Below are 13,310 nucleotides of genomic sequence, written 5' to 3' on the forward strand. Positions count from 1 at the left end.
TCTCTGATGATCCATGGCAATACAGAATTATCGCTTTGTTTATTTTGGTGCCCTGAAATATTTTTGTGCTTTCTAAAGGAATTTAGTGCAGGAAAGGGGGCATCTGAGAAAAGAGAGGAAAAAACCATGTTGTATTATGTGTTGTTGTATTATGTATTGTATGTTGTTTTCCCGCTTTTCTGCTGAGCATTCTCCCAAGGTTACAGAGCTAGCTAGCACTCCTCCTACTTTACTTCTCTGCAGGAGAAATTCGATGCGAGCCTCCCAATAACAAGTTGGACAAGTTTTCTGGAGTCCTGACCTATCTGGGGGAAGACTACTTCCTGGGCCATGACAAGCTACTGCTCCGGGGCTGCATCATTAGGAACACGGATTGGTGCTACGGTTTGGTGATTTATACTGGTACGCGTCCTTGCGGCCATAGCCAGACCCAGCCTATTAGAGCCTGCTCACCACTCAGTTGTGGGTATTTAGTTCTAAGGATGCAGATATAATATTCAAGCATATATCAGAATGGTGACTTAGTGCTGGATTAACAGGTGGCTGGAGGAGAAATTGAAGAAGAAACTGAGGGGAAAGTGACTTTGTTCCAGACAGTGTGCTCCCAACATAGCAGCTCCTCCTTTGTTAGAACACAGCTTTGTGTTTCAACACCCTAAGGCATTCATGAGTCTTCCCAGCCATATGTGGACACAGGAGAGGGTGTTCATATAGATAAAGTACAACAGAATTAGCATGTGAATGGAAGATTGCACAGAGATTACTCTCGTAAAAAGGGAATATGGATGGTGCTCATTATGGAAAAGAATATAAAATATGACATGGAGACTTCATATAAGAGAAAAGCACCATGTTAGTGGCCCATCTTGAGGTGTCATTTAGAATCACAACCCACAATATGTAGTGAGAGGTTTCCTTGGTTCATGGCATGGTTGGGAAAGAGCCTCTTCTCCACGCTATACCCTTAGTGGCAACAGACATTGATAACTTTGTTCCTTTCTGTCCCTGTGATAAAATATCTTAAGCAAATACTTTAAAGGAAGAAAGACTTTTCACTCAGTTTCAGAGGTGTTAGTCCAGGGTTGCTTGACCCTAGCATTGGACCTGCAGCAAGGCCAAACATCGTAGTGGGAATACATGATGGGTCAAAGCTGCTCCTGTCATGGTCGCTGAGCCACAGAAGAGCCAGAGGAGGGGACCTTCAAGAACATGCCCCTAATAGCTTTCTTCCAACTAAGTTCCAGACCTTCAAGTTTCTACCACCCCAAATAGCGCCATCTACTGGACATCAAGCTTTCAACAAATAAGCTTTTAGGAGATACTTGAAATGTAGGCTTTAACACAACCATATCCACAGTAGGAAGAATGGAGAAAGATTTACTGTAGAGAATATTACTAAAATTGGGTTTTTGGAGGTCTTTTCTAGAGCATCAACTCTTAAACATGAGACTCCTAGTTCTCCTTCTATGGAAAATAAGACAAATACCCCCTGGAGTAGCTTAAGAGTCCAAGGAAACCCTGGCAGAACTTGCTTATTGGTTCTTGATGTGGAATGGCAGCTTCTAAGCTGCTTGGTTTCCAACTCAAATGATGTAAAGTAGACTTACTTTTTCACTAGGTCAGCAGTTACCCACACAAAGGAAAACCACTCCAAGATAGTTCATTTGTTCAGCTGAAGGTTTTCCCCAAAGCAATAGGAACGCCAGCATGGGTTAGTTCCCATCAAACTCTTGCTTTGTTAATGATAACAGTGAACTTTGGGGAGTTCCGTACAGGAGTCTCCTATTACAAAGAGCATCCTGAAATGCTTAGTGCAAACTTGATTCGCTGTTCCTGATGTGCAGTGCTGGAGTTCTGCCATGATCTCTACATCCCTCTTGAAAGCCAGGGAGAGTAGGGTCAGTCTTTCTACAGACCCTGGAAAATATGATCCCTTAGCTGCCACACTCCGCCTCGAACTTCTCAAAAACCCCAACCTGTGAAGGAATGCTTCAGAGGCTAGAACGCTGCCACTTATGCTCAGTGTTTGCTCATAGAGCAGAAAAGCCAGCTACCCCACATGAGCACATGAGTGGCGCTCCTTTATTAGAACACATGTAGAAACGGTAGTCAGATGATAAAAGGCCAGAGAAATTGCTACTTACAGTTTCTTCCTAAACCCCTTATGAATATTTTCTCTCACACTGCTAGCAATATCTCTAACTCATAGTTTGCAAGTCAGTTCCATAGCTATTCAATGCTCTTTTACTCACTATCTGTGGGTATAAAGGAACGTGGCATCTTTGTCTCTCAGCCACAGAGAAGGCTCAACTCCCCAGCTTCCACCTCAGAAAAAAATCCCCGTCATCCCTACTTCCTTTCTTCCATTCTCAGAATTTTGTGTATAGCCTGACTCAGCAATGGCTTCCCTCAAAAGAAAGCAGAGAAGTCTCTTGTCAGAAAATTCCTTTCCTAAGCTAAATAAACCAGGTGGTGACAAGGGGCACTCAGGTAACTGCTGTTCCGACTGCCTCGGTAGAATCGAGACGGGCTAAGGTGCTGGTAAGAGGGGAGTCAGTGTGGACACTTGGCAAACACGTTCCTTTGGGTGTACCGTTGATTGGATTTATGTAAGAGGTTTGAATAAGTGAACATAAAGCCATACATCAACACAATTTCAAGCTCTGAGTATATTCAGTGACTCTAAGATCTGGATTTCTCCATTTTGCTCAGGGCCAGACACCAAATTAATGCAGAACAGCGGCAAGTCCACCTTCAAACGGACACATATAGACCATCTCATGAATGTCCTTGTGGTCTGGGTAAGTTAAACACTTTTCCCAGTTTCTTTGCATAGATGTACATCCACAGCAGTGGCTGGCACTTCCAAATCAGAACGTAGTTGTTTGAAAGTCACAAGCAATGTCGTGACCCCACAAGCTAAGGTGTGAGCCAGGAAAGAACAGACTCCATGACGAGAGTCTAGGTTACTCCTTCTAGTCAAGGTAATGACAATTATGAAACTGTTGCCTTGGATAAGTGGGACCAGAGTTAATCAAGAAATGAAGATACTTTCTCATATCAGTTTTGATTATTACCTTTAATAGCCTGTCATATACACTAACAGAACACCTTATTTAAACTGGTAGTTTTAAAGCTGCATTCCTCGAAGGAGTCTTAAGACTGCTGCAGAGGCAGGAGAAGATCTGATAGTGTTTGCTCTGGCCTTGTCTGAGTTTCTGCTCCCAAGTAGAGCAGCTTCTCATTCTACTGTTCTATAATATTTCAATTGGAAAAATAGAGGCTCTTCTGCTAAAAAAAAAAAAAAAATCTGAAAATCACTAATAAAGGGAATCATGAGAGAGGGAAAAGATATTTTTAAGTTTTAATTAAAAATGTACATACAATTTTTAAATATTATTTACCATCCTAAACTCCTCCTAGATCCTCCCCACCTCTCTACCCACTCCACTTCATGCTCCTCTGTAGCATGAATCTTAAAAGTTCTTATTAATAAAATCAAACCCAGAGCCAAGTATTGGGGTGAACACTGGAAGGTCAGAGAGACAGAACAAGCCACAGCTAACCTCACCTGGCCAACTTCTCAGCTGATCTTGTTTCCTCAGACTGGAAGCCTCTGTGTCCTCATATCCGAATGGCTCTCAGCTGAACTGTGCTGCTAGAAGCCTGAAAGCTTAACCAGCCAAATGCTTAACCAGCCAAATGCTTCTAGTTTCTGGTCCTCACGCCTTATATACCTTTCTGCTTTCTACCACCACTCCCTGGGATTAAAGGCGTATGTCACCATGCCTGGCCGTTTCCAATGTGGCCTTGAACTCACAGAGATCCAGAGAGATTTCTACCTCTGGAGTGCTAGGATTAAAGGTGTGAGTGCCACCATTTTCTAGCCTTTGTATCTAGTGGCTGTTCTGTCTCTGATCCCAGATAAGTTTATTAGGGTGTACAATATTTTGGGGAACACAATACCACTACACTCCTCCTCATCTCTCAAAAATAAAAATAAAGCAAAAAATAAAGATCACAACAAACAAAAAACTAATAAGAGAAAAATACCCAAACAAAACAAAAACTGCACGCACAAAAAGAGCATGGGGTCCACTTTATGTTGGCCAACTCTCCCTGGGCATAGGTCCTGCCCTGGCATATGGTTGATGTACCCAAGGGCATTCCACTGGAGAAAGCTGTTTTAACCCTTTTCCAGTAGGCATCAACTGGAAATAGCTCCCGTTACGGGTGGGGCATTGTGTGTCTACTTTCCCTTCTCTGTGCTGGGGTTTTGTCTGGTTTGAACTTCTGCAGGTCTTGTGCATGCTGTCACGGGTCTCTGTGAGTTAAAGTGTGTGTGCCAACTCTGTTGTGTCCTTGGAGTCCTCCACCACTTCTGGCTCTTACAAGCTTCTGCCTCCTCTTTTGCATAGATCCAAAGCCTTGACTGGTTTGACCATGATATCCCATTTAGGGCTGAATGCTCCAAAGTCTCATCTCCTGAGTATTTTCCAGTTGTGTGTCTCTGTGTTAATCCTCATCAACGAAAGAAGCAGCTTCTGTGAAGGATGAGTGATGCACTGAGCTGGAGGAATAGAGTATGTGGTTAGGAGTCATTCTATTACTGGGCTCCTTTAGCAGAATAGTAGTGGTAGGTTTGTCTTCAGGGACCACGACCTAGCTTGTCCTGGGTTCTTGCCGCTCTAGTAGTTTCAGATATGGGCTCCATCTCATGGAGTAGCCTTAAGTCCATTTTCTAAAAGTGGCTGGTCACTCCCACGACAGTGTTCCACAGTTGCACTGGTACATCCTGCAGGCGTGTGCTGTTGTAGGCCGCAGGGCATGTAGCTGGGTAATATTGATTACTTCTCTCCTCCGGTAGTGTGCAAAGTACCTTCCAGAACCATGAATGCTAGTCAGTAGAGGTGAAGCTTCTCCTGGGGCACTAGCTTCATTTCTCTGTGTTTGGTGACGTACATAAGTGGTGTCCTCAGCAGTAGGCCTTACTATCAGGTTGCGGAGGGTAACCAATAGCCTTGGCAATAGCCTGTGATGTTAGGGGGCATCTATGGGCCCCTTTGGCCAATGACTCAACAAGATGTAACCCATTCTCCACATTGGAGGTTTTACTTGGCATAAAATGCACAGTTGGGAATATTGTCTCCCTCGTTCTATGGGAACTCTACCGAAATTCATATATGTGATTATTTTAGGAACTTGTATGTAGTAGGCTTACGTATGGCTTTCTGTAAGTAAAAAGGCCTTTACTGCTAGTTATCAGTGCCCCATATTCCCTGCTCTTGCCCTGCTCCCCCATCCTCTCCTCCACTTAGTGCTCCTGTCCTGGTTTACCCTTTAAATCTTGATGACACTATGTTCAATTTCCCTTCCTTGGACGACTCCCTCTCTCCCCTGCTCCCTCACTAGCTCCCTAACCTCTGTAGATTTTCTGATTGAAACCCACATCCGAAGTTAACATCCATATATAAGAAAAAAACATAGAGTATTTGTTTATTAGGGTCTGGGTTACTTTACTCAGGATGTTTTTTTCTAACCCATTTACCCTGCAAACACCATAATTTCATTTTTCTTAATAGCTGAATAACACTCTATTGTGTGAATGTACCACATTTTCATTATCCACACATCAGTTGATGGACATCTAGAATGTTTCCAATTTTTGGATTTTGTGAGTAGAGCATCAATAAACATGTATGAAAAAGTATCGCTGTATTAAGATGTAGAGTCCTTTTGTATATTCCCAAGAGTGGTAGAGCTAGCTCTTGTGGTAGGACAGTTTTCGGCGTTTTGAGGACCCTCCACACTGACTTCCATAGTGCCAGGACCAGTTTACACTCCTCCTAGCAGTGAAAGAGTGCTTCCCTTCCCTGAATACCTGCCAGCATGTGCTACAGTTTGTTTGTCTGGGATTTTTATTGATCTTGGTCATTCTGATTGGAGAAAGATGAAATCTCAAAGTAGTTTTAATTTTTATTTCCCTGATGGCTAAGAATGTTCAACATTCTTTTAAGTGGTTCTCAGCTATTTGTGTTTCATCATTCAAGAGCTCTGTTTAGTTCCCTATCCCGTTCTTTAACTAGGTTGTTTGTTTCTTTGCGTTCAGTTTTTTGTTTTTCTGTTTTTGTTTCTTTATTTTGTGTGTATTCTGACACTGATCTTCTGTTAGGCAAATAATTAGTAGATTCCCCCACACACACCCCATTTTCTAGGTTGCCAATTTACTCAAATGATGGCGTATTTTTTTCTTTTCTTTTTTTCCCCCCAAGACAGGGTTTCTCTATATATAACAGCCCTGGCTGTCCTAGAACTCACTCTGTAGACCAGGCTGGCCTCAAACTCATAGAGATCCACCTGACTCTGCCTCCCAAGTGCTGGGATTAAAGGCGTGCGCCACCACTGCCTGGCTAGTCTCTGTGCATTTTCAGATGACGTTAAAGATTGTTTTGTTTTGTTATGTTTTTGGTTTTTGGTTTTTTATTTTTTACTTTTTGATTGGTGGTGGTAGCACACACCTTTAGTCCCAGCACTTGGGAGGCAGAGGCAGGTGGATTTCTGTGAGTTCAAGGCCAGCCTGGTCTGTAGAGCTAGTTCAAGGAGAGCCAAGGCTACACAAAGAAACCCTGTCTTGAAAAACAAAACAAAACAAAATAAATAAATAAGGTTGTTTTCCATTTCTCTGAAGAATTGTACGAAGACTTGTGTTGGAATTTTGATGGGTATCGCATTGAATCTGTAGATTACTTTTGGTACGATGGTCATGTGAAGAGATACCATGACCATGGCAACTCTTATAAAGAAAAATATTTAATTGAGGTAGCAACTTAGAGTTCAGAGGTTCGGTCTGTTATCATCATGGCAGGGAGCATGATGGTGTACAGGCAGACATGGTGCTGGCTACATCTTGATCAGGATCAGAAGGCAACAGGAAGTGGACTCTCTGTCATACTGAGTGAAGCTTAAGCAAGAGACCTCAAAGCCCGCCCCCAGGGTGACATACTTCTTCCAACAAGACCACACCTACTGTAACAAAGCCACACCTCCTAATAGTGCCACTCCCTATGACCTTATGGGAGCCAATTACATTTAAACTACCACAGCCATTTCTTTCTCTTTTTTTCTTTTTTATTGAAAATATTCTTCTCTCATACACTACATCCTAAGCACAGTTTCCCCTCCCTCCACTCTTCCTGGCTCCCCTGACTTCCCCTCTCCCCCAGATCCACTCCTGCTCCATTTCCTCCTCAGAAAAGAGCAGCCTCCAAGAGCCAATGGGGACAAAACAAGGTACAAGAAGACAAGACAAACGCCCTCCTAGCGAGGCTGGACAAGGCAACCCAATAGGAGGAAAAGGGCCCCAAGATCAGGGAAAAGAGTCAGAGACACACCCACTTCCACTGTTAGGAGTCGCACAAAAACACCAAGCTAACAGCCATAACATACACCCAGAGGACCTGGTGTGGACCCGTGCATCTCTGTGAGCCCATGTGAGCCCTGCTTAGTTGTTTGGTGGCCCATGTTCTCCTGGTGTCCTCCATCCCCTCTGACTCCTGCAGTCTTTCCTCCCCATTGTCTATGGGGTTCCTCTATCTCCAAGGGGAGGCACTTGATGTTCTCTCTGCATAACATCTGACTATGGGGCTCTGCACCCATCCATCTGCTGCCAGAGGAAGCCTCTCTGGTGACAACTGTATAAGGCACCAATCTGTGAGTATAGCAGAATATCATTAGGAATCATTTCATATATATATATATTATATGAATGATATATATATAATCCCCCCACCACACACACACCCTAGGTTTCTGGTTTATCCAGTTTCCAGTTCCTGGCCCTCTAGGCAATGTAGGGCATGGGCTCCCTCTTGTGGCATGGGCCTCAAACCAGACATTGGTTGGCCACTCCCACAAGTTCTGCCTAACCATTGCTTCAGCACATCTTGCACTCAGGACAGATTGTAGTTGGAGGGTTTTGTGGCTGGGTTAGTATCTAAGTTTCTCTTTCCATAGCCTGCAGAGTACTTCTTGGGCCAAAGAGATTAGACTATAGGGTTGAAGCTCCAAGTTCGCACCAACTTGACCTTTCTATGTTCAGTGAACTGTGTGGAAGTTGTCCTCAGCAACAGGGCCTGCTGTTAGTTTTCAGAGAGCAGCCCCCTGTCCTAGTATTAGCCTCGGTTGTTTAGGGATTTCCACAGGACCTCCTTGACCAACAGTTCAACCGAATGTAACCCAGTCTCACCACTGGAAGCCTTGCCTGACTACAAAAAAATGGCCTCCGGGCGGTGGTGGCGCACGCCTTTAATCCCAGCACTCGGGAGGCAGAGGCAGGTGGGTCTCTGTGAGTTCGAGGCCAGCCTAGTCTACAGAGTGAGTTCCAGGAAAGGCACAAAGCTACACAGAGAAACTCTGTCTCAAAAATCAAAAACAAAAACAAAAACGGCCATTCGGATTCCATATCCTCCATTACTAGGAGTCCCCACTAGAGCCACCAGCAGAGATCCAGAAGTTTCCACGGCACTAGGTTTCCACCAAGTCTACTGATCCATGAGCATGGGAGATCTTTCCATCTTTTGATGTCTTCAGCTTCTTCCTTCAATGTCTTTTATTATACAAATCTTTCACTTGCTTGGTTAGAGTTGTCCCAAGGGCATTATTTTTGGGGGCTATTGTGAAAGGTGCCGTTTCCCTGATTTCTCAGTATGTTGGTCATCTGTTTTAGGAAGGCTGCTGTTTTTGTGTGTTAATTTTGTATTCTGCTAATTTGCTGAAAGTGTTTATCAGCTGTAGAAGTTTCCTGGTGGAGTCTTTTTTTTAAATTTTAATTTTATGTGTATGAGTGTTCGCTCACATACATGTGCACCACATGTATGCCTGGTGCCCTCAGAGCTCAGAAGAGGGCATCAGATCCCCTGAAACTGGAGTAATGGATGATTACTCCATGATGGAAGTCATTGTGTGAGTGCTGGGGATCAAACCTGGGTCCTCTAAAAGAGCAACAAGTTCCTTTAGCCACTGAGGCATCTTTCCAGCCCTGGGAAAAGACATCCTAAGAGATGGAGAGAAAAGGAGGTGATAGGATTACATGTAATATGCAAGCTAAAGGCAGAGCCATTGATGGGGAGGGAAAGGAACCAGCCAGTCGGGGTGGCGGGGGGGGGGGGGGGGGGGGGGATGGAGGGAGACAGATTGGAACAGAGTACAATGATGCATGCATATGAACATGCCACAGGGAAATGCAGTACTTTGTATGTTAATTTAAATTTTTATATCATGAAATAAAGAAAATCAACAAAATCTAAAGCACTATAATATATAATGATCAACTTTAATAATAGAAACTTACATTGAAGACTAGTAATAATTATGTCCTTTCTAGCCAGTTCCTGTTGGATGGAAATTAACTTTATTATTTAAATAACTTCTTTGCATAGCTGAGCTGTTATGGTGATATCTACACTTAATTTCTTAACTTTTTTATTTATTTATTTATTTTTGTTTTGTTTTTTCGAGACAGGGTTTCTCTGTGTAGCTTTGTGCCTCTCCTAGAACTCACTTGGTAGCCCAGGCTGGCCTTGAACTCACAGAGATCCGCCTGGCTCTGCCTCCCGAGTGCTGGGATTAAAGGCGTGCGCCACCACCACCCGGCTATTTCTTAACTTTTTGTTTTTGTTTTCATTCTATTGTTAGAATCTAAAAGCATCTTAAATGCCTTTGCTTTCTACATACTTCTCATTGGTATCTAAATTAAACTGCCTTTTCTCTTTTTTTATGAGAAGTATCTTAGGGCTGGGGCTCGGTGGTCAAGTACTCACATCGTCTGTTCAAGGCTCTGGATGGAATCTCCAGCACTACAAAATTAGAAATAAGAAAAGTTTTAAAATTACAGTTCCTTTTCAAAGTCCTTTTAGATACATACAGCTTTAAAAAACTAGGAAGGCTTGTTGAGCGTTAAGATTAGGGACAAGCATCCACTGTCTTCTTCTCCTGCTGAGTACTGAGCCTTAGCAGTAAGCAGCACTCCATAGCCTGATTTTTTTAATGAAGTAGATTATCACAGTCAGTAATTAAGGAAAGTGATATTCTCAACAACATCAGAAGCATGTGATGTCACCCAGTAGGCTAGGTCACTTGATCAAAGGTCATCTTCAAAGCAGGGCATCTCCTGTCAGCCTAGACAAACTCAGCCGTTCCTGCTTCCGTCTGAAGGGAGTTGGTACTTGGCGTCTGTAATGGGATTTTTAACTTTTAGAGTATTTTCACATTATTAATTACAGCTTTACTATATGTATAAGCAATAAAAATCAAATTCATTAATTGTAACAGAATACTGGCAAATATTATACAATTCCACAGGAAAAAAATGGCAAAGACAAGTCTATGGCTCATGAGATCATGTTATTGCATGTTACGGTTTGTGGGTAAAATGTCCCCAAAGGCTCATTTGAGCACTTTGTGCCCTGCTTTGTCCCCTACGGTTTGGGGACACTATGGAACCTTCCTCTGCTTGGAGGAAAGAACCACTGGGACAGCCTGGAGCGTTGCAGGCTGGCTCCACTTGTGCTCCAGCCGCTGCAGCTCAGTCTGTGAGGCAGAATGTGAGCAGTCTGACATGGAGCCGGCATGGAGCCTCCCCCACCCGTGACGATCTGCATGCCTAAACTATCAGAATATCCTTCCTTAAGGTACTTCTTCAAAGTGTGTTTTATCTCCCCAACAAGAGACAAATACACCGAGAATCCAGTGTGTCTGTAAGATGCTGTAAGTATGTAGATGACTGCAGTTCTGAAGCATGTAAGTCCACTGAGGGGAGGTATCCATATCACATATCCGTATCAACTCCCACTAGTTGTTGTAAGTTTCATTCAGTGGTCACATCGGGGCTAGGAAGATTGCTCATTCACTAAAGTGCTTGCCTTGAAAACAGGGGACCTGACTTTGAATTCCAGAACTCACATACAAATACAAGGTGTGAAGAAAATAACAGGTGTGATGGCGTGTACTTGTGACCCCAGCATTTGGGAAGCAAAGACAGTAAGGTCCCAGGGATTGGCTGGCCAACCAGGCTGGCCTGACTAGTGAGCTCCAAGCCAGTGAGGGAATAAGGAGAGAGAGAGCTGAGAAAGGCGAGCATCAGAAATGGGAGGGAAATATGTCGACATACAGCGTATACATGCATGAACATTTTAACGTGTATAAAGAAATAAATTTAGTATTAAGTGGTTGCATATCAACCATATGTGAAGAAATTAAAGGTTGTAGTCAGGGATTATGAGTTGAGAACCACCTGGAGCTTACAGTGAATTCCAAGCCAGCAGAGCTGCATAGCAAGACCATGTCTCAAAAGGAAGGGGGTATAGGAAAAGAGGAGGAGAAATATGGAAGAGGAAAGAAGGAAAAGGAGAAAGAGAAACAGGAAAAGGAGAAGATTCTCAATTTTCGGAGAGGAGTCAGGAATCAGAGCAGCATGTGACCTCCTCAGCAGCAGCAGCAGAATCATGACAACGACTACCATAGTCTGTCCGGAAATTACTTGCAGTCTCTAATCCAACAACTAAATAAATAGTGCAATATAAATGCAAAGTTTGGAGGCTGAAAGAGTTGGCTTAGTGGCTAAGAGTACTGGCTGCTCTTCCAGAGGACCCAGGTTCAATTCCCAGCACCCACGCTGCAGCTCACAACTGTCCATAACTTCACTCAAAGGGGTCTGATGACCTCTTCTGGCTTCTGCTGAACAAGACATGTACATAGTACACATACATATGTGGAGGCAGAATATCTGTAACATGTGTAAAATAAAAATTAAAGAGTGAAGTGTAAAGAAGTATCTATATCTATCTTTGACCATCATGGAAATGTAAATCAAATTATATTAGGGGATGGGGGCTACCCTGAGATCCCATTTCACCTCTGTCAGAGTGGCTATCATCATGCAAACAAAAAACAGCGAGGACACCATGAAAAAGGAATCCTTAAGCTCTACTATAAGGTGGACTATAAATTAGCACAACCGTTGTGAAGAGCAATATGGAGGTCTCAATACACTACCAGTGGGATTCCCACCTGCCGCAGCTGTAGCCCCCCTGAATGTAAGCCTGAAGGGATCAAGTCAGCGTCAGTCGCCAGCATGCCAAGACTTTGATTCTTTCTAGTCACTGCTCTTGAGGGGCTGTAGGTTCAGTGGACCCAGGTCCGCCTTCCCACTTGAGCAGATTCTGAACTGCTCACGTGACCTCCATCTTCCTTACTCTCGCTCTCGGTTCCTCCCCATCCTCTCTCCAGCTGCTGCCAAAGCCACACAATTCTGTGTGTTAAAGTGACAGCCCCCTCCCCCACATCACTACTGGAGCAGTTAAGAACTTGGACTCTGGCACTGTTTTGAACCTGTTTCTTCTATTCAGCATCTAAATGACTTGTGGTAGAACATTCTCCCACTCTGAATATCAAGTTCCTTGTCTGTCAGACATTGTCATCAATATTAAGCAACATGTAAAAGAGTTGGCATGATTCCTGTCAGTCAGTACTTACTGTATTCTAGTTGTTAGCACCTACCTTCAAACTCACATGGAAGACCCCTGCTGGGCTCTCTGCCCTATACTGCTCTAGTGTCTCCCTGTCTCCAAGGAAACGCACTTCAGTAGAGCTAAGACTCCAGAAGGTGGGATGAGGAAGCACAGTCCTTAGATGTTCATTTAATTCATATTTTGCATTCTGTATTGTTTTCTCCACAGATCTTCCTGGCTTTGGGTGCAATGTGCCTTCTGCTGTCCATTGGACATGGCATTTGGGAGAGCAACAAAGGCTACTTCTTCCAGGCATTTCTCCCATGGCAGCGTTACATTGCTTCATCAGCTACAAGTTCTGCCCTGGTTTTCTGGTCCTACTTCATAGTCCTCAACACCATGGTTCCCATTTCCCTCTATGTCAGGTGGGCATCTTGGATTGTCGTGTTTTGGGGGGGGATGACTGTAAACTCCTGCTGCAATAACCAACTAGAGTATGATCTTTCAGAAAGAACGGACTATATTCCTTCTTCTCCTTCTTCTCCTTCTTCTCCTTCTTCTCCTTCTCCTCCTCCTCCTCCTCCTCCTCTTCCTCCTCCTCCTCCTTCTTCTTCTGTTAAAGACTAGAGCTTGATATGTTACTCCTGCTGCAATAACCAACTAGAGTATGATCTTTCAGAAAGAACGGACTATCTTCCTTCTTCTTCTTCTTCTTCTTCTTCTTCTTCTTTCTTTCTTTCTTTCTTTCTTTCTTTCTTTCTTTTTTCTTCCTCCTCCTCCTCCTTCTTCTGTTAAAGACTAGAG

At 43.6% G+C, this 13,310-nt stretch overlaps 1 protein-coding gene across 6 annotated transcripts in view; it reads left to right on the plus strand.

The window, feature by feature from the left end:
* The window catches only part of LOC131903558 (phospholipid-transporting ATPase FetA), a 106,338-nt gene that overhangs the window by 55,290 nt on the left and 37,738 nt on the right, over nucleotides 1–13,310 (plus strand). For all 6 annotated transcript variants that reach the window (XM_059254196.1, XM_059254197.1, XM_059254199.1 and 3 more), the window contains 3 exons: nucleotides 244–402; nucleotides 2,713–2,801; nucleotides 12,735–12,931. In XM_059254196.1, coding sequence (XP_059110179.1) covers nucleotides 244–402; nucleotides 2,713–2,801; nucleotides 12,735–12,931 — 445 coding nt within the window. The remainder of the gene's footprint in view (nucleotides 1–243; nucleotides 403–2,712; nucleotides 2,802–12,734; nucleotides 12,932–13,310) is intronic.

The sequence above is a fragment of the Peromyscus eremicus genome, chromosome 2, assembly GCF_949786415.1.
Source record: "Peromyscus eremicus chromosome 2, PerEre_H2_v1, whole genome shotgun sequence".
Taxonomy (NCBI): Eukaryota; Metazoa; Chordata; class Mammalia; order Rodentia; family Cricetidae; genus Peromyscus; species Peromyscus eremicus.